The following is a 21,807-nucleotide window of genomic DNA, read 5'->3' as shown; positions in this document are numbered from 1 at the left end:
TCGGCAAGGCTAGTTTTCTTTGTTTTTGTAACGCCTAAGGATAGTCTTGTCCTTATCAACAGTTCAATTCTATTTTCAATTCTGAATGAGTAACTAAATCGGTCTTGCTAACCTCCGCCCACTAGGCAGAGGATAATATGCCTATAAATCCAAACAAGTTCGGATATCATATCATGGATATTAGTAAAATAAGCAAAAAAGGTTGCGTTTTTTTTTCTTTTAAGTTACAAGCTATTGTCAATAACCTCATATTTTTATTCTTTTTGGCTAAAAAAACATATAAAAAATACTTTAAGCTCCGTGCTGTCTTTTTTTCAACTGGGCTTTCCTGGAAATTTGCTATGAACTTCGGATATAAAAGCGTAACTGGTGACAAAACAAATAGTGATCTGGTAAAGAGATACTGTAAGTAGTAACATGTGATAACAATTTCAGAGTGTGTTATGGAGACACCATAGACATCTTATAAGCCTTCAGTCATAGACCACCAATATTCCTACATTAGAGGTAGTACATCAAATTCTGATACGATATAGGCAAATGATGAACATGCAATCGACACTCGAATCTTTGACATACTTTCATGCTGTACGACGACAAGCCTCTGCAACTGGTAGAGGGGGATTGGACAAGGAGCCGTTCACAATGAGTTGTGCAACAAACCGGTTAGCTGCCTCTGTGTAGTGCATGCCATCCCAGTTAATGTACCTTGACGGATCGGTGCATGCAGTGCCGAGGAGTGTTTGATTGAAGTCTCTTTGAGCACACATGAACCCATTGCCACAACAGACCGTGAAGGGATCGTGCATACCTAACATCACATCCCACACAAACCTATCACAAAGGACCCCTTCATGTGTCAAGGAACTTATAAATTAACACAAAAAAACTATCCAGAATGCAGGGTAGGCCAAATTAGCATAGCAATCTGGACACCTTTCTAATTTTTTTTTGAAGGTTTGTCTTAAAGTATTTCGTTAGCTTATAGTAGCTTGTTTACCGTAATCCTTTGCGTTGACTATCAACGTATGTTTAGCTGTATACACGTCGACATATGTGATTGCCGCATCTGGATACTGTGCCCTTTGCTTGTAGATCATTTGCTTCAGCTGTTTGTTGAATTCCGTAGACTGCTCGTTCCGACTTATAACACATCCATTCTGATCTACCAAGCATTCGGACTTCTTTATGCAGTCATTAGGGCTGCAACCTTGAGGGCCTGTATTATGTATCCACAAGAACTTTGCTCCACTCTTAAGCAGCTGCTGAAGCATGGACAAGACTTCAGCTTCAATCCTCAAAGGTCAAAGCAAAAGGAAAATGGTTTACATGCAGACTCCCCACACAATTATCGCATCTCAAGACATGGCATATCATTTTTGAAATTTGCTTTAAAATGAACGTACCATAACATGACACATCTTCTCTATTGAAATTACGTACAAACATTGTGCTTGTATAGCAGTACTGAAGATCGCATGTCAACATTGGCAAATTCAAATCATCCAACTATGGTAAATGGGGCAGGTGTTGTTTACCTGTAGGGAACATGAGAACTGCTCGATGATAGTTGGAATGAAAGAACTGTCAACATTAGCAACAACGTCATTTTGCCCAATGTCAATGGTGTAAAGAGCCTTTGGGAAAACCTCGGCCACCGGAAGGTTGTCACCTGAATGCCACCAACCACCATCACCATTAGCACAGTGCGGTGATCAATACTTGCACTGGGCAAGAAGAAAACAGGAAGAAGGAGAAAAAAGGGAGGAAGGACTAACTGTTATTGCCAAGCTGCTTATGCTGGGCAACGGTGCGCGACTTGAATTGTAAGAACTCAGAGACTTGGATGTCTAGGTGGAGAGGGATAGTTGACCCGTGAATAACAACTGGACTGATCTTTGCTCCCCCAGTTGCAAAGTTAGCTCCATGCTAAAACTTGTCCCAATTGAGTCAAGGGCTCCATCCAAGCATGGCAATCCCAAATTCTCGGCTGCAATAATCACTAAACCACTTAGAAAATAACAGAAGGAAAGAAAAATGCAATCATTATACACAGCCAGAAGCGCTCACAAAGTCATTTAAGTATCAATTTAACTGTTGCCATATGCAGTTTAGGAAATTCTTGGGAATAAACTGTTGAAATTCTTGGGAATAGAAAACCCGTCGGATTTCAGTTCGGGTTTTGACAAACCCGACCCGAAATTCTGTGGAAAAACCTTACTTTTTTTTACCTATGAAATCAATGATGAGGTTACCGTCGCTGGCCAAGTTGCGGAAACTCATGCCGTACGGCGGAAGAAGCTCAACGAAGGCCGCCGACCCGGTTCCTGTGTCCGAGTTCGAGTCTCCGAAATTGAAAATAGCAGGAAACCCACAGTTTTTTCCTGAAGAAGAACCACTTCCAATCGATTCCCCGCCCACCACTACTGTCAAAAACGACAACCCAAGTGCCCAAACTGCTCCCAGCCCAGACTTCGCCATGGCTGCGGACGAAAGCAAAAGAAGGCGCGTGGTTTTCAGTTGCATTGTACAGGCGGAGTAGAGAGAAATGGGGGTTCGTGTGTGGTGTTATGGATTGCCGCATGTCTCTGTCCGTGTTATGGATTACCGAAAGGGAATTTTCTTTCTTGTTGCATTGTGAAAGAAGGGGACATATACCGTGAGCAATGCTGGAAATATAACTCTGGATACAACTGCGTCCAGAAGCTTCGCATGCTTGTGATTGCAAATACATCGGACGGTGCCTCACTCACACGGTTCTGTCCGGAGTCGTATCCGGAAGTTGTGTTCCTGTACATTTTTGTACATGAAATACCCCCTCCCTCGGTGATCAGCTCAAAGGTGAGGCTACAGCTTTGTGCTCTGCTCTCATCTCTTTACTTGGATTTTTTTATTTTCTTGTTAATTAACAAAATAATGAAAACGAAAAAAATATGGATTAGTTTTGGCAAAAAATATAGAAATCTTAGATTTTTAACACGTGAAATCTTTTACGAATTCATGACATTCTTTTTTGAACTTGGAGTCCCTGCAGTGCTCTAAAAGAGCTGCAACTTGCAGCGCTTTAAAACGGCGCTGTTTTGGGCCAAGATGCACACAAATCCTCTCTCTGACCCATTTGTCCCCCCTCCTCTCTCTCTCTCTCTCTCTCTCTCTCTTGTCAGACCCATTTGTCCTCTTCAACTCCAAACCAAAAATGTATAATTTCTGATCAATTTTGGTCATCAAGCAATTTTTTTTTTTTTCCTTAAACGACTTCAATTCTAAATCAGATATGGGAAAAATGCTCCTAACTGAAACTCATTCCACCGGCACTCAAAGGACTTTTATGACTTTTTTTTGTCTTTATTTGAATTTTTTCTCGTTTATTAGTTTTGTGCCAAATTTTTTTTGACTTTTTGATTCATCTCGACTCGGAAATGTAAATTTTTTTTACTTTTACCGAAATATTTTGGGAAATAACCATTTTTAAGTTAAAAAAAAAAAGGATTTTTTTGACTTTTTTGCTAAAAAAATGGTTATTTCTCAAAATATTTAGGTAAAAGTAATTTTTTTTACTCTTCCAATTTGTCTCGTCGAGGCGAATCAATAATCCACCAAAATTTGAAATAAAACAAACAATCGCAGAATTTTTTGAATAAGGACAAAATGTTCTAAAAGAAAAAGTTCTTAGCGGAACTTAAGATTAATTTGGAAAGGAACCAATTCATAAAATCTAGTAATTGAAGAAAGAGATCCAAGTAACCAACCCTTTTTCCATGGAGTTTATATTCTCGTTTAGAATCTCAGCAAACTAGAGTGAATCACAAGAAAACATAGAAAAAACCCAATCAACTATTAAAATTCATCAAAGCTTTGCTAAAAGTGTTCTTGTTCCTCTTTAGATATTACCATTAATTATAAGAAGGCGTTCCACTTTTTATATAAACCTTCCTTTTAAAAAAGAAGGTAATTTCAAATTCAAAAATTATGTGTTTACGCAAATAATTTTTCTACCAATATAGATCTAGTTTGAGAGATCTCATTGAGATCTTTTAAACAGTCTAAAAAAAATTGAAAAATTATTTTCCATTTTAATTATATTTGAGTTTGAAATTATTATTTTTTTATTTGAATTTGAAATTACCTTCTTTTTGAAAAAATTTTTTTTTGAAGAAAGCAAAACGGAGCCTAACTGCTCACGAACCTTTTAGAGTGGAGAAAGAAAATTTGCAGAAGAAATCAAAAAGAGGACAAAGGGTAGAGAGAGAGAGAGAGAGAGAGAGGAGAGAGAGTCTGTGCGTGTCAGACAAGAGAGGGTAGAGGGTTTGGACCAAAACGGCACTGTTTTGATGGGCTGCAAGTTGCAGCTCTTTTAGAGCACTGCAGGGACTCCAAGTCCTTCTTTTTTTCTCCTTTGCTGATTCCTCAATCAAGACGAAACTTGATACATTTTTTTGAAAACCAACACTGAAAATGAATTCGCATAACACAAAACTCCAAAAATGCAAGGCTTTTACGTGGTCCCAACATATGTACTTGATTGGAAATTCAGGGCTAGAGTGAACGAAGTTATTTCGCAACTATGCCTCTCATAACTTAATATTTACGAGGAGTTCATATACGTGATGGCTAACCAAACATATCTGGATGTAGCTCTCCTCCTATGACTAGCCTATCGACTGAGTATCGAGTCTCCCAGCCTTCGTTAATACCGTAGTCTTTACAAGAATGCAAAAGACCAAAATTTTGTGTTATTCACCTTTCAAATTTTATTTTTTTCGATAACCAGATGTCCTGGCCACCTTTCAGTTCTTCCTCATCGTTCACACTTCTAGTAGGAATGCAAACTTCACTGGCTACCTATTGAGTAATTTCCCAATTCCAGTGTTTTAAAGCTCTATTTTTTTAGCATGTATTCATTCCATTTTAGGAGATAAAAGCAGAGTAAATGACAACCAATACTAAAGTTGAAACATCATAAATTGAAGTGGTTAGTTGTATATGGGAAGGAGTTAAATATATCTTGCAGACACCATGCACAATAAGCAGGCTAGATTATGTGTTTGTGCCATTCGAAATCATAATGGTTAAAAAGACCACCACAATTAGTAGATCCATTAAGATTGCAACTAGATTATGAGTAAATGCCTTCCGAACAAGCCTGTGCAAGCGGCAACGGAGGGTCAGACAGAGAGCCATTGATGATGAGTTTCGCGACAAACTGGTTGGCCGCTACAGTATAGTGTACTCCATCCCAGAAAATGTACTTTGCTGGATCTTTACATGCAGTGGAGCCTGTCACAGTTCCATCCGAGTTTTTCCGGCCACATGGCACGTACCGGTCATCATAGCTGCCGCAACAGAACTTCATCGGATCATTCAAACCTGCGATTACATCCCCAGAAAAGTTGGATCTCCACTTCTAAAACGGGCCGGGTGATTATCACCCAAAAGTAGTCTCGAAAAGTCACACGATGTTCTGTCCCCAAAACTGTCACAATGTCTCGATGCACTCTTAGTTGTATGATCATGTCTTGAGATTTGTGTCTTTTGATATCACAGAATGTTTTGCAGCCTAGAATGCATGCTCGAGACATGTGTTTATTAAGTTATTTGATCTACAAAACTGTGGGGACACACCGAATCGGTGGTTGATGCTGTGTCTTTTTACTACTTGACTTATTCCAACACATCCATTTGCGTTACGCTCCTCCTTTACCAATCATTTATCACATAAATTGCTGTCCAGGCATTGGAGTACATGCATATTTGTTGATAATGCTCGACGTTGGTGATATAGAAAAGTTAACTTACCTAGTAGGTTCTTTGCATTGCTTATCAGATTGTAGATAATGCTCGACGTTGGTGATATAGAAAAGTTAACTTACCTAGTAGGTTCTTTGCATTGCTTATCAGATTGTATTTAGCCGAATACACATCGACGTATGTGAACGTTGCATTCGGGTAAGTTGTCCTGAGCTTGGAAACCCTCTCCTTTAACTCTCTGTTGTACTCTTGAACCACCTCATTCTGCTCCTTCACGCATCCATTCTGGTCTAACGTGCATCCGGGGCTTTTCTTTTGGTAGGATCTAACACTGTACGGCAAGCAGCCAACCGGCCCAACGTTGTGAATCAAGAAGAACTTTGCAGCGTACAAACTATGTAGAAACTGGGGAAAATTGGATCAAAGAGCATAATATGTTAGTTCCAATTTTTACTGAAACCAGGCTTTCATGCAATTAGCCGATGCATGGGACGTTACTCACATATACTGCCTCATCAGTAGCATTCGCAATGGCAGGAATGGATTTTCGGGCTTCCACCACCGTAGACTTTTGGAACTCGAAGGCAAAATCATTCTGCCCAATGTCGATCACGTACAAAGCGTTTGAGAAGTCCTCGGGCCTCGGGAGGATGCTTTTTGATGATTGATTCTTGCCTACACATTGTATATATTGTTATACAAAATAGACGACTCATTGAGTCATTTCCTTAATGTGAACAAAATGTTCTCGACATCCATCTTATGCTGCAACTAATTAAAATCGAGAACTAACATAACAAAGCCCAGTTGACCAAAATGCTTGTAAGGCAATTAAGGGTTTAAATATTTAATTGCTACCAAAGTACCAACATAATTCTCCATTTAACCGGTATAAATTAAAAAATGGAGAGAGAGAGAGAGAGAGAGAGAGAGAGAGAGAGAGAGAGAGAGAGAGAGAGCTCACCATCACCACTAATAAGTTGATCATAGAGGGCGGTTGTGCGCGAATTGGAAGACCTGGCGTACTAGGTTAAAATGACTCCAGCTTTTGTCAGGACGGGTGGACGAACCTCCCAATGCGAAATTAGCGCCCTGCCTGAAATTGGTCTGGTATGAGTCTAGATATGCACTCAAGAATGGCAACCCCAAGTGCTCAGCTGCAATCAATCACATATACATAAAGTTGATTAAAGAGGAGAAAGTACTTTGCGAAATTAATTTGAAAAACATCACCAAACAGGCAAACAGGGATGTTTTTTTGTAATCATAGATGTCCGGGTCAACATACGGACACGTCGACTAGATCATTTTTTGGTCCAGTCAAAGACAAGTTATTCAAGTCATGACTAGAAAATTCACAAGATTTTATTGATGCCTATGAATACTTACCTATGAAATCGATTACAAGGCGACCATCACAGAGTCTTCCAGAGGACTTGCCAAAGAAAGTTGGGCCATTTGGTAAATCCAAATCAGCAAACATTGCTTGGTGTTGCCCAGTATCTGAGTTGTTGTCTCCGAAATTGTATATAGCCGGAAACCCACAACTACTACTCCCATCAGAACCGCTGCCGCGGGCAACACCTCCCTCATCTCCGCCCACCACCACAGAAAGCAGCAAAATTCCGAGGACCCAAATTTCCATTTCCTAAAACTTCAGGGGGTTGCTTTGCAGCAACCTTCTCTCTCAATTGAAAAAGAAAGAGATGGCTCAAAGCCATTTTCAAGTTGCTTCTTGGGGCATATATATAGACAGGTTATAGATACAAGGGAATGTAGAATTATTGATCCAAAAAGCACTCCATGGTTAGGACAGATAATCGAGATCATTTCATATCATAATTTCCTCCTGTAGTTTCTTATGTGATCCCAAATGAAAATCTGCAAATTCTATTCGACGGTTTGAGTCGTTCATTTTGTAGGTATCGATGTATTTACCGTTTGCACTACAAATCAAGTTGGTCTGATATTGGCAAAGTAGAAATCATATTTATTTGAGGACAAATAGATATTTGAAGTCTAGCTGTCAATTTTTGTTATGACAATTATAGTTTGTTCAAAATAGCCACTAAGATTCAATCGAACTAAATATGTGTGTGGATGATAAACACATTGAAATCTATAAAATGGATGACTCGAATCAATTTTTTGCTTTTGCGTCACATGGGAGACTACAGTATGGATGGTGAAAGCACCAACCTTTTAATTCTTGACGAAATATTGATCCTGCTATCCCCTGCATGCTTGCATAAAGCTGTATAATTATGGAATCAAGAAATTGATGGGTCAATAAAAGCTAGTCTAACAATTCTAAGATTAGCTATACTTTTCAGAAAGGTTTTGAAAGTGCTTTTCCATCTAAAAATAGAACGAAGGTACTTGGGAGTTGGGAGAGAAGGAAATACTAATCTCCCTAAGTGTTGTCATTGCAAATGGCAAATTTTCCCCGTCATTGCAATGATTTTAAATGCGAAACTGACCATTGGCAAGGTTTGCCCCGTCGTGTCGTGTAAGAGAGATGATTTTAAATACGAAACTGACCATTGGCAAGGTGATCATCACTGACACGACGGGGCAAACCTGTAAATTCACCATCTCAATTTCGAACAGATCTGTGGTGATATCGCTGCAATGTAGTACAATTTTGGGGGGCGAATTGATAAGAAGTAATACATAGAGGTTGTAAAGTGTAAATTAATCCACGGAAAACACATTGCTGTCGCCGGAAATAGAGAAGGGGCGGACACGTCGCTTCAACAGTGCGGTTAAAGAGTGAGAGATTTGCGGTGGCCCAAGTCCACTACTTTCGCTTTCCTTCGGTTAGTTATTCTCTCTCTTCATTGTACTTGTTTCCTCTGACGATTATCAGAGAGTGAAAAGTAGAGAGAAAGTGGAGAGAGGGAGAGATGGGGAACTGGTTTTCGCACGCAGAACCTCCACCACCGATGGTGCTGGTTCCACCGCTCTTTGATTTCCCTCCCCTCGCTGCCCGCACCAGGTTTTTCTCTTTACCCATTCCTTCTCTAGCATAATTTAGGAAATATTAGGTTACATGTTTTTTCAGGTTTTATCATCATGTCATGTTTCTTGTTTAGTTTTTATTCATGTTTTCTAGTAGCCTTGGTTTTCTGGTTAGGTCTGTTTTCCTTATTTGTTTATATTTCTTAGTCACAATGTCTTGTAGTCTGTATGAAGAAGGCATGCTAAGGTTGTGGTTTATACACATCAATGAAAGCTAGATTCTTTCTTGTCAATACACTTTTCTAACATGTTAGCAGAGCTTGTAACACTAACACCTTCAATTTTATGGTTCATTTTGTAGATCTGTTTATGTCTGTCTTATAATTTTACAAGTTTTGAGATTTTTCTAAACAAGTTTAGTTGCGAAGTACTAGTGGATTGGCTAATTGTTTAAAGTATTGGTATTTGAGATTTGGGACCTTTTTTTGGTTTTCTCGCGACATTGATTTCAAATCCCTTGTTTTAGTTTTGAATTCTCTTCCGATTGTGAACGCAATGTAAAGGGTATCGGACAGCATGGTAGTCTAGTTTGATTTGGACTTTTTGTTGTGGTTGTCGGGCTTTCTTGTGATCTCATTAATGTGGTCTTTACTTAATAACTGCTAGTAATTAAGTGTGTCAGACAGTGGGAGTTTATGTCCTCACATAAATGCTAGTGGCACACAATTTTTTGATCACTTGGTATCCGGCCCAATAGGCCGACTAATCTGGGCAAGTGGTCCCACCACCCACTAGCAGAGGGTCAAATTAAACCAGGTTAAAACCCCATGTGGGCTGACCCGATATAGGTTTGATAGCACGTAGCTGGGAGTAGAACTCCATACCAAAGGTTTTCATAGGCCTATAGTTGCCAGGTGAGGTGACTACGACAGCACCAACCCATGGAGTTAGTCACACAAACACTTACAAATTCACTCACAGTGGGTGTGGGCCCTGCACCCATGTGTGTGGAAGGGTTTGTGCAATTGGTATGTCACCAGACTTAGTGTTTGTACTCATAAATGTATATGCATCCGTTTATTTCTTTATCTAACAAAAACTCAATTTTCCATTAAGAATGCTAGAATGGAAGGGCCAATACTCGGTGCAGTGGTTAAAACTCAGGCTTCCAAATGTGAGAATGCTGGTTCAAGCTCAAGGGCAGCTAATTTGGAACCAACATTGGACAATTTCGTTTACTAAAATACTGGCCAACTTAGAGATTTAGGGCCAACTAGACTGGTTGAAGGTAGTAGAATTTTCATTGCAAAAGAATTTCGTACACATGGTCCCATTTCCTGAAAACAAAGAAGTGTTTGCTTCTCTCATAGGTTCAGAGTCCGATAAGTATCCCTTAGTCTGAGCTGGTTGTTCCCTTGGAATGTAGCATCATTTTGGATTTCAGTCAACAATGGATATATTAGACTCCATGGTGTAATGAGTTCATGATTTGGCCGAGAGATAATAGGGATAATTATCAACATCGGAGTTATTAGTAGCCAGAGATGAGTCAATGGCATGTAAATGAATTGGCTGCCTTATGAATGGGGGCATTTAATGGATTGAGTTTATTATTCAGCTTGCATTTGTCAATTTTTTTGTTCCTGGATTCCAAATATTCTAATTTCACTAAATTTGTTACTATTTTTTGTATGATAGGTGTTGAAGAGTTTATTAGCTAACTCATTGTGAGGTTATGCAGGATGTTAGAGTCTTCATATAACTTGCTATTTGGGAAGCTTGCATTGAGATGCCTCTTTGAGGATTACTTTGAAGAAGCTAGGCATTTTAGCACAAGAATCATGCTAAAACCGATTGATGATCCTCATGTTGATTTAATTGCAACTGTATCCATCCAAATTATAGTAATTTCTCTCAAGCTTTCAGCTCCCATATTTATTGTCTTACGCATCTTATCCCTTATGTTGCATTTTTTATACTTATTTGGAAACATATCGTTACTATCCCTCACACACGCTGAACGTTTTAAGAGGTATATATATATATACCTCAAAGTTTCAAATGATAAACGTTATGGCATGCAGGTTGATTATCTTGTCGTATTTCTGAAGATCGGGGATTTATTTTGTTTAATCAGGTTCTCGCTTTTATCAATGAACCCATTGGGAAGATAAAGTGCTGTTTACTTAGTTACTGAGCCATTGGTACATGGATTCGTAGTCTTCTTTCTCTAAGAAAAACAACTTATATCCCATATCTTTGCATTGCGGGGCAAGTCTGAAAGATTGCCTCAATATACGTCTGAACAGAGAATGTTTTTCTATTCTTTAATCTTATATTGGATTATTGCGGTAGTATATTGACACTCCTATCATGGAGAAAAGTACTTTTTCCCTTAGCCAATTCAGGTCTCAGGTCCACTTGATCACAAGCCTGATGAGAATATAGTAGGAAATGCACTATTCCGCTGGCAAAGGTAGTGTAGTCCTTATCCTGTACATCAACTGCCTATGGTGTTTTAAGTAAATAGTCAATTGACAATCTGATGTTTACTCGCAGTGATATTTATGATCCACACACGTTCATGGACCTTTTCGTATCGAATACTGATCCGTAAGGGGCACTTTGTTGACTTGTATTCTGCTACCATTTATAATCATTGTCTAATCTCTAGGTGTGTGTGTTCAACGTAGGGTTTTACTGGTAAGGTCAAGCGCTTACTACCCACAATATGGTGTTGGGGCATTTGGATTTTTCCCTGTACTTCTTAAGAAAAGGCATATTCCTATCCCTAGATTATCATATGGAATCTCAAGTTTGCATGGATGCAATCACACCAATGATATTTCATTTAAAAAGCTTACACTTACTGATGATGCAGAGTCTCTTCAGAGGATTATGGTGTTATGGGTTTGAGATATGGGTCGTCAAATCTGTCCATTGGAGCGACACTAATGCCTTTCTCTTGTATGTCACCTACATATTGAGTTTTCTACTATACTCACATTAGTCATCTGGTTTCTTTTCTTTTATTTCATCTGCTACGTTCGTTGTTTGGAACCCCGTGAATGATTGCTCTCTTTCCTATTTTTATTCCCTTTGTTTAGAATGCAATGTGTGCAGATTTAATTTAATCATCGTTTTTAGAGCCTGCGTTGGCCTATATTTGTCTGGAAATTGTGACTCTTTGACCAGCTATTCTAATTTCAGTTAGCTTTTGGAATTTGGATACGAGTATATGACAAGTTGTGAAGTGTATGTGAAAAGAAAATATGTGGGAGAAAAAGGTCTTCTGATTTGATTTATTTATCTATGCAGTGGGTGATGAATTCCCAAAAAGTGCATGGCTGGTAAGCAAGATGGGAAGGTTAACTGCTGGAGTGCAATATGAACCAAATTGTAAATTTTTCTCACCATACATTCTCACTTATAAGATTTAAGGTTACGTGCTTTCTTTAGCTTTTTGTTTATTTACTATCCTGTTGGAACAAAGATCTTATCTCAACGATATGCTCATTAGGTATTCATTAGCTTCGAAACTGTGCACCATTAAAGGTCAACGTCCACAATCCATATACCAGCCCTTTAATGGCCTAAGAATTTCATGGAAACATATTTGACTCCTATGCTAAGTCCATGAATGACTTATTTTACCAAGGAACATTCGTTACCATTTACCAATACTACACGAGTACACGGACCCAGGCTTGACCATAACAAAAAACTTTTCTCATGCCATTGTTACTTAATTTTGTAAGTTTGTTGTACATTGGACATACGCTTATGCTTCGTATGTGTACTATCTTCGCTGCTTATTGTATTCTTGAGTTGCCATCTGATCTTCCGAAAACTGATTTCTATTTTCTCCTCATGAATGTGTTTAACAGTTAGAAGCAAAGAAGGAACCAGATATAATGATCTAGAAAATTGGAGCTGTGCGATTGGCTACGGACTAGGATCAGGCAGTCCTTTGAGTCCATCCTTCAATTTTGGTCTTGAACTTGCTAGAAGTTCCCAGGTTTGTTGCCTTTGAAAGCATTACAAACCCTTATCTTATTGTACTTGCTTGACCTTTCCTTTCCTTTTTAATGTATTTTGACTGAAATGAGTTCAAAGAAAGCTTGATGATATCCTTTTAAAAGTTCATACTTCATATCAGAGCTTTAAAATTTCATGGTCTGACAGATGAAACATTGGATTACATAAATGTAGAGGGAATACTTCCCTAGTAATTGGAACTGAATCTAGGTTATTTATATTATGGTGTGCTCGATCAGGGCAGTTAAATTATTGTTTGAGTTTCTTGTTGTGCAATGGCGATGATAACATACAATACTAATGGCGGGGATCCGTAGCAGTACAACAAAATGACAGATGAATAATGGTTACGATGTGATGACACATGTCGTACTGCTTTCTACCATCTTGAGATCTGTATGTGTAATGATGATCATTGCTTGTATGGCATTGCATTTGAGTTTCTTGTCAGCTTAGGCTGCATTCGCCGCCAATGAACGGCTCATGTTCAAGTCTCCTAAACTTGCCTGAAAATACAGTGTGTGTGTTGATGTAAGCCCTGAATTTCTGTGGTAATTCAGGAACCAATGAATGGATTCTGCATATTGTTGGGGAGTAAATACATGATTCTAATTCTATTGCACTTCTTCTTTATTAATTTCGTGTTAATATACCTTGCACTGCAGTTCATTGCCTCATTCTATCAACATGTGGTGGTCCAAAGGCGGGTATGCTTCTCTCTCTCTCTCTCTCTCTCTCTCTCTCTCTCTCTCTCTCTCTCTCTCTCTCTCTCTCTGTACATATGTATATTTTACAATATATAAAGTACTCCATAAGGAAAAAAAACTCTAAAGCAGGGTAGATGCACAATAGGGACATTGTCCGTTCATAGGAGCTCAGTTCTGAGCAGAGGTTACTTTATAAGCAGTGGTTGTGTATTTAAGTTTTCAGAAGATATAACTATGTCATCTGTTGGGTTGTGGTTACTATTCTTATCTTCCCCCCTCATTTCAATAACAACCCACACACACACACATGAGGTATTGCTTCGAGTTGTGACTACTAGAAGCAAAATCTTCTTTACTTTTGTTTGTAATGCATTTTAAGCTATTTCCAAATTACATTGAAGTGTATCATTCTTTTAGATTATCAAATGTACCCTCATCATGGTTTAAAAAATGCTTTGCATAGGTGAAGAACCCAATTGAAGAAAAAGAAGTAGTTGGGATTACGAACTACATTGACTTCGGTTTTGAGTTACAGACAAGGTATTTTAATTGTTATCAGGGAAAAAGTTAATCCTGTTAAGAGTTGGTTTTAAAATCGGTATATTCTCGTGGTGAAAGGGTTGATGATAACAAAACCTCAAGCCCTAATGCAGATTCCACTTTTCAAGTTGCTGCATCTTGGCAAGCCAATAAAAACTTCTTGGTGAAGGTACGGTTCTGATCCTCTCTTATGATGAATCCTTGGATTGCACGAAGTTTAATGGCTATCCATGCATCATCTTATCAGGGAAAGGCTGGGCCTCTGAGCTCATCTATAGCTTTAGCATTCAAGTCATGGTGGAAACCTTCTTTCACGTTCAACATTTCAGGTATTTTCAGTAGTAGTAATTGTTTTCTCCAAGGCTTGCCTATGAAGTAGTAGGTTTTTTAAACTTGATACCAGAGTCCCTGAGTGCCAAGAAAAGCCTCAACTGTCCAAGTTGGCAAGTTCATCCAAAAAGGAAAGTCTGGGGGGGAACATTTATTTTCATAAAAAGTAAAAATTTCTTTTTATGTATTTAGTTGTCAAACAATTTGTTGGCCTGTTTTAACCAATTGTGAGAATTTGGTGTGAGCTTGCAATCTTCTTATACGTGGGATACTTCGCATGTTAACGGGGTCTATTGGGCAAGGAGGGGAGAGAAGAGAGAAGAAGAGGAGTTTCGGGGTGGTGGAAGGATGACTGGGGAGGAGAGAAACGTAATTCTTTGTTTGGTAGATTTCTGGGAAGTTAGAAAGTGAACCGGATCGTCAAATAACTCTTTTGCTGTCAAGTTATTCTTTGGCTGGTCTAGCTTTTGGTAAAATAAGGGCAAAATTGCAGATGATTTAAGTCATTCCTTTCCTCTGTCCTTTCCTTTCTAGTCAACTGAACAACTTAGGAGGGAACCATGCTTCATTCTTTAGTGATCCAGTTCCTCCTGTGATTCCTCCCCTCCCCTCCTTTATTTTTTCCCCTTCAATATGGAGCATGTCTTTAGGAGGTCGATTTTATATGGTAAGATTGGTCTGAGTTGTATGTATCCTCTAATGAAGCCAAAATTTAGAGATTTGTTCATTCTCTCGCCTCTCTTGTGAAATTTTCTCGTGACGTCGAACTAGATTTTTGGGGTATAACATATGTTAGGAAATCTGCGCCTAGATGATTGATGTGAGTTAGGTTTTTATGAGTCAATATTTGTTCACTACTTCAGATGGACGACAAGATATCCAACAGGTAAATTATGATCTGAGCAATTATTTTCATTGGTTTCGCAGCCATTAGAGATCGTACAGTTGGAAACACATCTTTTGGATTCGGCATCCATGTCGATAATCTTAGAGAAGCAAGGTCAGTTTAGTTTTATGTTGTTCTTTCAAACTTACATTCCCAGGTCTATTCAGCAGTAATGATCAGAGGGAAAGCCCAGCATGTTCATAGATTTTAGTTTGACTATGTTTGTTCAGATAATGGATTATTGGTTCTTTCGATTTCAAGCAATCGAGTTGTACACTTGTACCCTCTGCTCGTGTTTCATGAGCGTGAGTTGATTATCATTCAGGTTTCTTGATTACGACTAAACTGTGTTCCTTTTGTTTTGTTTACGATAAAAAATGCAGTTATCAACGAGCAGATCCAAATTTCGTTATGCTGACCCCAAACAAGGAGCATTTAGCAGAAGGCATTCACTGGAAACATGGACAGAGACCTGTGCTACAATCAGATGTAGACTCCGGGAATTTTGATGGCATTCCCAGGGAGCTGAGACCTTTAGGGAAAATTTTGTAATTCGAGAAGTGGGTGAATTTTTATGCAAGTTTTATACTACTGCTAACTTTTTGTTGTGCTGTGAAGGGATATCGAAATTATAAGAACTAATTGGAGTTAATCTAATTTGGCCCCTCTCTTCATAACTTGCAAGCTGCTTCTCAACTGATGAATATTGCGGTGGCCATTGCCCATAATTTGTAGTACTAGCTTAGATTGTTTTTGAACGCGCGGGTCTTTTGGTTAACGCCAGATCTACATAACTTAACGAACGAGCTATTGACAGTATCTTGATTTGCTAATCTTGCAGTCTATCTAAAACTGAATCGTAGTCGGCTCAATCATGAGCCGAACGATCCAAACAGCTTGCAAGTTTATGAGGTCGAGTTCCAGCTTTGTTAAAAAAATAGGTACCTTCCTGCTAAGGGCTTTTTGGAATTTTTGGACGGAAATAATATAAAATGATTATCAATTATGACACTATCATAGTATCGTATTAGCAATAGACACAAATGATTGTACACATAATTTTTATATTTCCTAATTGGTGGCCATCTACGTGCATTGAATTACTAGAAAGATTTAGATTCTCTCATATCCAAGTTCTGGACTAGACGAGACAGTTCAAATTTAAACCATATATTGAGATAATCGATAGTTAAAATTTATTAAAAAACTCTTACCGATACGAGTCTTCAAACAAATTCGAACCAATAATTGTAGGAATGAACGGCATCTTTCAATAGATTCAATTTCTGACTGGAAAATCTGGAAATGATTAGAGTCTATTATCATATTCAGCCCACCACAAAAATAACCAATTTTTTGCCCCTCGAGTATATATGGTTGGTAAATTAACAGACACCAAGTCAATCTCTTCTCAGCAGCTGTCCCAGTTCAGGAATGGCTGCATATTCTCTCTCTCTCCTCCCCACAACAAACTTCCCTTCCACACTCTCTCGCTCTAGAACCAGCTCCACATTCTCTCTCTCCAACCCTCCCTTCTCCCTCCTCCGAAACCCTACCCGTTCCACTCCCATCCTCTCCGCTCTTCGCAACTCCCCCAACTCCGACTCCATCATCCCCTCCGATCATAGCTGCAATAACGTTTGCAAATTTCTCCTCGAGAAAACCCCTTTCGCTTCCGCTTTGGATTCTCTCTTCGTCCTCTGCGCTTCCGTCGCCTTGTCCCTCGCTCTCCTCGTCGCCGATGTCGATTCGGCTTCGGCTTTTGTAGTTACCACGCCGAGGAAGTTGCAGTCCGATGAGCTCGCTACGGTTCGTCTTTTCCAGGAGAACACGCCTTCTGTTGTTTACATCACCAATCTTGCGGTCAGGTAGATTTGGATTTTATAGCTCTTCTTTAATTCGTTCCATTTTTTTTACTTTTCATGTCTAAGTATGTTTTGATTGGCCTGGTGGGGTCAGGTTCGAAGCCTCCCATGTGGTGCCAGTCCGTATTTTGCTAAGCTCGGGCTTTGATTGGACCCTCCCTCTCCGCTAGTCACAGCTGGATTAGTCCCAACATTAGTTGAGGTGCACGTTAGCTGGTTCGGACACCTGAGTTATTAAAAAAAAGGAAATTAAAATTGCGGACGAGTTACATAGACTGATTTAAACGGGGTAGTTTTGAAACTGAAGTCACCATGATTGGTACAAGATGATGAACCTTGGTTTCGTTTGGACTTCTGTTGTATATGTCATAATTAGCATTATTCCATAGAAATAGGCAGTGTTTGGTTAGCTGGAAAGAATAGATTCAATAGGATGGTCACTCTTTTTGCATCTGAATGGAATGGCGACTTACCTAATATACTTATTTGTAATGTGCATTCCATCCTTATTTTTGGCGGAACAAACACCAGGATAAGCATTCCAAGGGACGGCTGGTGAACTAAACACAGCTTTCTTGGTCATGGTGTTTGATTTGTCTTGCTCTTGATGCGGGGTGTTTCTGTAGGCAGGATGCTTTTACATTGGATGTGTTGGAGGTGCCTCAAGGATCAGGATCGGGCTTTGTCTGGGATAAAGATGGTCACATTGTCACAAATTTCCATGTTATCCGTGGTGCATCTGATCTCAAGTAGGTATCTGTTCATCCGTGCTTATGTGGTGCATTTTCTTGCATATGCCAGCATTTTTTATGCTTAAGTTTTTCCACATCTTCTGTCGTTTTTATTTTGTGTCATGGTCCATAATCTTGAAGCAATTCTTTAAGAAAGAGTGATGTTATTCAAGTTGAAGTTATGATTCAAATGAGAGGATTTGTGTGAGAAAATACAAAAAAGAAGTGAGAGAAATCTTAATGCTTTTAATTTATTGCATGGGTTTTGCAGTTTGTTTAATTGTGTTCTTGTTCTTGGATGCTATAGGACTGTTTGTGAGCAGAATTTGCGTCTTCTCTTCGTTCTCATTTTCTTTATATGATTTTTCTCTTCCTTTCACGGTCTCAAGTTATTAGTTTTCTTTAGCATTGGACCTTTAAGTTCAATTTCTGTGTCTTATGACTTATGAACTGCATTACTGTAATAGAGGTTGAGCTCAAAATGTTGGTTTGACACTCAATCCAGAAAAATAATCAAATTTGTTTTGTTCAGGGTCACTCTTTCTGACCAGACAACTTATGATGCAAAAGTTGTTGGATTTGACCAAGATAAAGATGTTGCTGTATTGCGCGTTGATGCACCAAAAGACAAACTGAGACCTATACCCATTGGTGTGTCCGCCGATTTGCTTGTTGGCCAAAAAGTATATGCCATCGGAAACCCTGTGAGTATAAAAACACCACTTTTAAGTCCCAAAACTTCTTTTGGCAGTGTTTCTATTTCCCTTCTTTAAAGAACAATAGCTTGCTGTTTAATGTTATTCAGCCATTTAATGCAATACGTGATTATAGAAGTTTCGAGTGTTATTGGAAATGCTGCCTTCCACATTCACTCTTAAGATTGAATGCCAATTTATTCTGCCTTTTCATTGGGATTGGTTTTTTTTTTTTTTTTTTTTTCTCTATATCCTTATTTTATATTCTATCAAACTCCCATTTTGTAGCTGCTGCGCAGATCCTTATTTATGTAGGAGCTCTTAATGTTTTAATCATATTTGCTGTGATGTTCATGAATGGTTCAGATTACTAGTAGAGTGGGATAACAAAAACTTTCAATTTGTAGGTCCATAAAATGTTTTCCAATCTGCTTGGTGTCGGACGCTCTTTTGCATAATGTACGTGAACTGACTCCTATGAATGATCAGCTGCTCTCTCTCTCTCTCTCTCTCTCTCTCTCTCTCTCTCTCAGTAAACTAATCCCACAAACCATAGTCATTGCTCTCTAAAGTTCTCTCTAAATCACAGACAAGCATTGCTTGCTCAAGATTCCTCATCACTCACGTTGATGATCTGGAGAGAATCAAACAGAGGATCATTTCATGGCATGGGGGATTCTATTTCTAGGCTTCAAAGTTGTTTTATGCTTTTTTATATATTTGGATGTCGGAAAAGATGTCACCTAGTCTTGATTGTTCTGTTGATTTTGTCGGTTGCCTTCATCTGTAGCTTGAGTGGGCCTTTTTCTGTGCTCAGCCCATCTCCTGGTTGTCTTTTTTTTTCATCCCCCTATTTTTGGTGGTTTGGCAGGGGTGGGGTCCCCTGGATGCTCTCTTTTAATGATCCTTGTCAAAAAAAGGTCCAGGAATAAACATTTCAGCTCTGTATTTGACATTGGGTTACCGTTTCAGCATTAGGTATATTAAAGCCAATGCTGCAAATACTTCAGTCTCCACCCTCCACCAGTGAAAATGGAAAGAGAGTAGGTTCAGAAAAGGTGCATCAAAGGGTGCCTCTTAGTGACTGGTTCACTCCTTTATCTTTTGTTCAATAAACAATCAAAATACGGTCTTGTAAGGCGGGTGATTGGGGGAGAAAAAAGGAAAAGAAGAAACCTTTTGAGTTCCAATGTGTAGCCAGGAATGGGCAGCAAAGTAAATCATGTCAGCTGTTTAGATTTCTACCATTTTTCACCTTTCATTACCTCTTTACTTGCCTACCTACTAACAAAGAATTATCAAGGCTTTTACTATTCTAAACTTGAATAAGCTAAATGCATAATTGCATAGTGTAGATACGAGAGATTTTAATTGTGAATAATGTTCTCTTTGTTTTGACTCTTCACTTCAATACTTTGCAGTTTGGACTTGACCATACACTCACAACTGGTGTGATCAGGTATGACCCTATGAACTTCAAGTAGTCAATTATATGCATCACATTTGCGTTGTATCTGAGTTCAGTGCAACCTAGAAATATTTAGTTTTGGAGACAAGGGAAGAAAACTGTACAAGCAAGGTTGCTTTAGGGACAAAGCCCTTCATTCAAACGAGAACTTTAATGAATTTGGCGCCTGATTTTTTTCTGATATTTTATGTCCACACTTTGTAAAGATGTAGGAACAGATTTGAATGACTTCCATTTACTAGTGACAAGAAGAAATGTTAAATTTGTAGTCAACTAAGAAGAATTAATGAAGACCTCTATTATCAAATTGCAAATGCATTTTGCCTGTCTGGATACATTTTGGCGCATGTTGATATCAATGTTCAAACTTAATTAAGTGCATTTCTCATGTTTTCTGCAGTGGGCTTAGAAGAGAAATCAGTTCTGCAGCTACCGGGCGTCCAATCCAGGATGTTATCCAGACTGATGCTGCCATCAATCCTGGTAATAGTGGAGGCCCACTTCTGGATAGCACAGGAAGCCTCATTGGGATAAATACAGCTATATATTCCCCTTCTGGTGCATCCTCCGGCGTTGGATTTTCTATTCCAGTTGACACAGTGGGTTATTGATTGGATTTTTTGGGCTAATCATAGTAGATCGCACCTTTTATTAAGGTATCAACTATCCACCTTCATTACATGTCTAGGTAGGCGGCATTGTTGACCAGTTGGTGAAGTTTGGGAAGGTCACAAGACCAATTTTAGGAATCAAGTTTGCCCCTGATCAGTCTGTTGAGCAACTAGGCGTTGGCGGGGTGCTCGTCTTAGATGCTCCTGCGAATGGTCCAGCTGGCAAAGCAGTAAGCTTATTTCTTTAGGAATTTGTTTTCCAAACTTCAAAGTACCTCTGTAGAGTTTTGAAGATCTTTGTACTAAGAAATTTCTTTTCCATTTGAACTGAAAGAGTTTTTAGTGGCCATTTGTAAATTGGAGTTGCTCTAAATTCTGCAGGGTTTACGACCAACCAAACGTGATGGCTATGGAAGGCTTATTTTGGGTGATATTATCACATCTGTAAATGGAAAAAAGATCTCCAACGGAAGTGATTTGTATAGAGTTCTTGATCAATGTAAAGTGGGTGATGAGGTATGTACACAAACTTAGTTCTCCGAATGACTTTTAATCTTTCATCACCTATTTACTTGGTTCTTGATGAAGATTGGCATTCAGTAATTTTACTGATAAGTCCATTATCAAGAGGTTTAGGTGAATGATAAACCTCTACCAATCAGCATAGTTAGTGAAGAAACTAATGTCCATAAGCATTTGCTTGTTTACTAAGAAAAGTAGTACTGATCTACTTCTTTGTATCTGCTCAGATAACTGTCGAAGTGCTGCGCGGTGATCACAAAGAGAAGATCCCTGTAATACTTGAGCCCACGCCCGAGGAAACATGATACTAGTAAGTACCATACGAACATTACGAAACTCAAATTAATTCTTGTACTAAATTTTCACAACATAAGGTTTGTACATATTCTGGCCACCATAAGATAATGATATGAAAAAGTCAATTGTGCTGATGAACTGCCATCTACAGATTCTTTCCCTAAAGCTGCTCTTTTGTCATGCATTATTCACTTGTACCCTTCTAGTCTCTCCTCTACTGTTGACCCGGCCATAGGTTTTTTCTCTCTGTTGCTTTGTCCCAGAGGCCTCCAGAGCCAAATGTCAACTTGAGACTTAGCTCCTACTCACAAAGTACTACTTCCTTCTTTCCTTTTCCTTTCTATCTTTTTATTTTTGGTCATTCTCTAGGCTACTTGGTCCTTGTATTTGCGAGTGCCGAGCATATAC

The 21,807-nt window shown here is 38.9% G+C and overlaps 2 protein-coding genes and 2 pseudogenes across 4 annotated transcripts; 2 read left to right on the top strand and 2 right to left on the bottom strand.

Moving 5' to 3' along the window:
- Nucleotides 1-13: 13 nt before the first annotated feature.
- LOC131298884 (GDSL esterase/lipase At3g27950-like) lies at nucleotides 14-2,585 on the bottom strand (annotated as a pseudogene).
- A 2,353-nt stretch (nucleotides 2,586-4,938) lies between these two features.
- Nucleotides 4,939-7,926, bottom strand: LOC131298497 (GDSL esterase/lipase At3g27950-like; annotated as a pseudogene).
- A 459-nt stretch (nucleotides 7,927-8,385) lies between these two features.
- On the top strand, nucleotides 8,386-15,883 carry LOC131298883 (uncharacterized). 2 transcript variants are annotated; one of them, XM_058324384.1, is made up of 14 exons: nucleotides 8,386-8,746; nucleotides 10,408-10,595; nucleotides 11,118-11,185; nucleotides 11,269-11,322; nucleotides 11,403-11,486; nucleotides 11,591-11,676; nucleotides 12,028-12,108; nucleotides 12,597-12,727; nucleotides 13,413-13,454; nucleotides 13,918-13,994; nucleotides 14,073-14,163; nucleotides 14,242-14,323; nucleotides 15,252-15,324; nucleotides 15,594-15,883. In XM_058324384.1, the coding sequence occupies exons 2-14, from the start codon at nucleotides 10,452-10,454 to the stop codon at nucleotides 15,760-15,762; spliced, it is 1,182 nt and encodes a 393-aa protein (XP_058180367.1). In that variant the 5' UTR covers nucleotides 8,386-8,746; nucleotides 10,408-10,451; the 3' UTR covers nucleotides 15,763-15,883. The 2 variants fall into 2 exon arrangements, with proteins under 2 accessions (XP_058180367.1, XP_058180366.1); XM_058324383.1 differs by having other exon boundaries at nucleotides 8,393-8,746; nucleotides 10,451-10,595.
- Nucleotides 15,884-16,582: 699 nt separating this feature from the next.
- LOC131298882 (protease Do-like 1, chloroplastic) lies at nucleotides 16,583-21,537 on the top strand. Of its 2 annotated transcripts, none has more exons than XM_058324381.1 (8): nucleotides 16,583-17,078; nucleotides 17,702-17,824; nucleotides 18,339-18,510; nucleotides 19,923-19,960; nucleotides 20,370-20,568; nucleotides 20,658-20,810; nucleotides 20,962-21,096; nucleotides 21,330-21,537. In XM_058324381.1, exons 1-8 carry the CDS (start codon nucleotides 16,645-16,647, stop codon nucleotides 21,405-21,407), a joined length of 1,332 nt encoding a protein of 443 aa, XP_058180364.1. In that variant the 5' UTR covers nucleotides 16,583-16,644; the 3' UTR covers nucleotides 21,408-21,537. The 2 variants fall into 2 exon arrangements, with proteins under 2 accessions (XP_058180364.1, XP_058180365.1); XM_058324382.1 differs by having other exon boundaries at nucleotides 16,863-17,078; nucleotides 17,702-17,828.
- The last annotated feature ends 270 nt before the right edge of the window (nucleotides 21,538-21,807 follow it).

This window comes from Rhododendron vialii, chromosome 8a, assembly GCF_030253575.1.
Source record: "Rhododendron vialii isolate Sample 1 chromosome 8a, ASM3025357v1".
NCBI lineage: Eukaryota > Viridiplantae > Streptophyta > Magnoliopsida > Ericales > Ericaceae > Rhododendron > Rhododendron vialii.
This window is presented reverse-complemented; position numbering and strand designations above follow the sequence as displayed.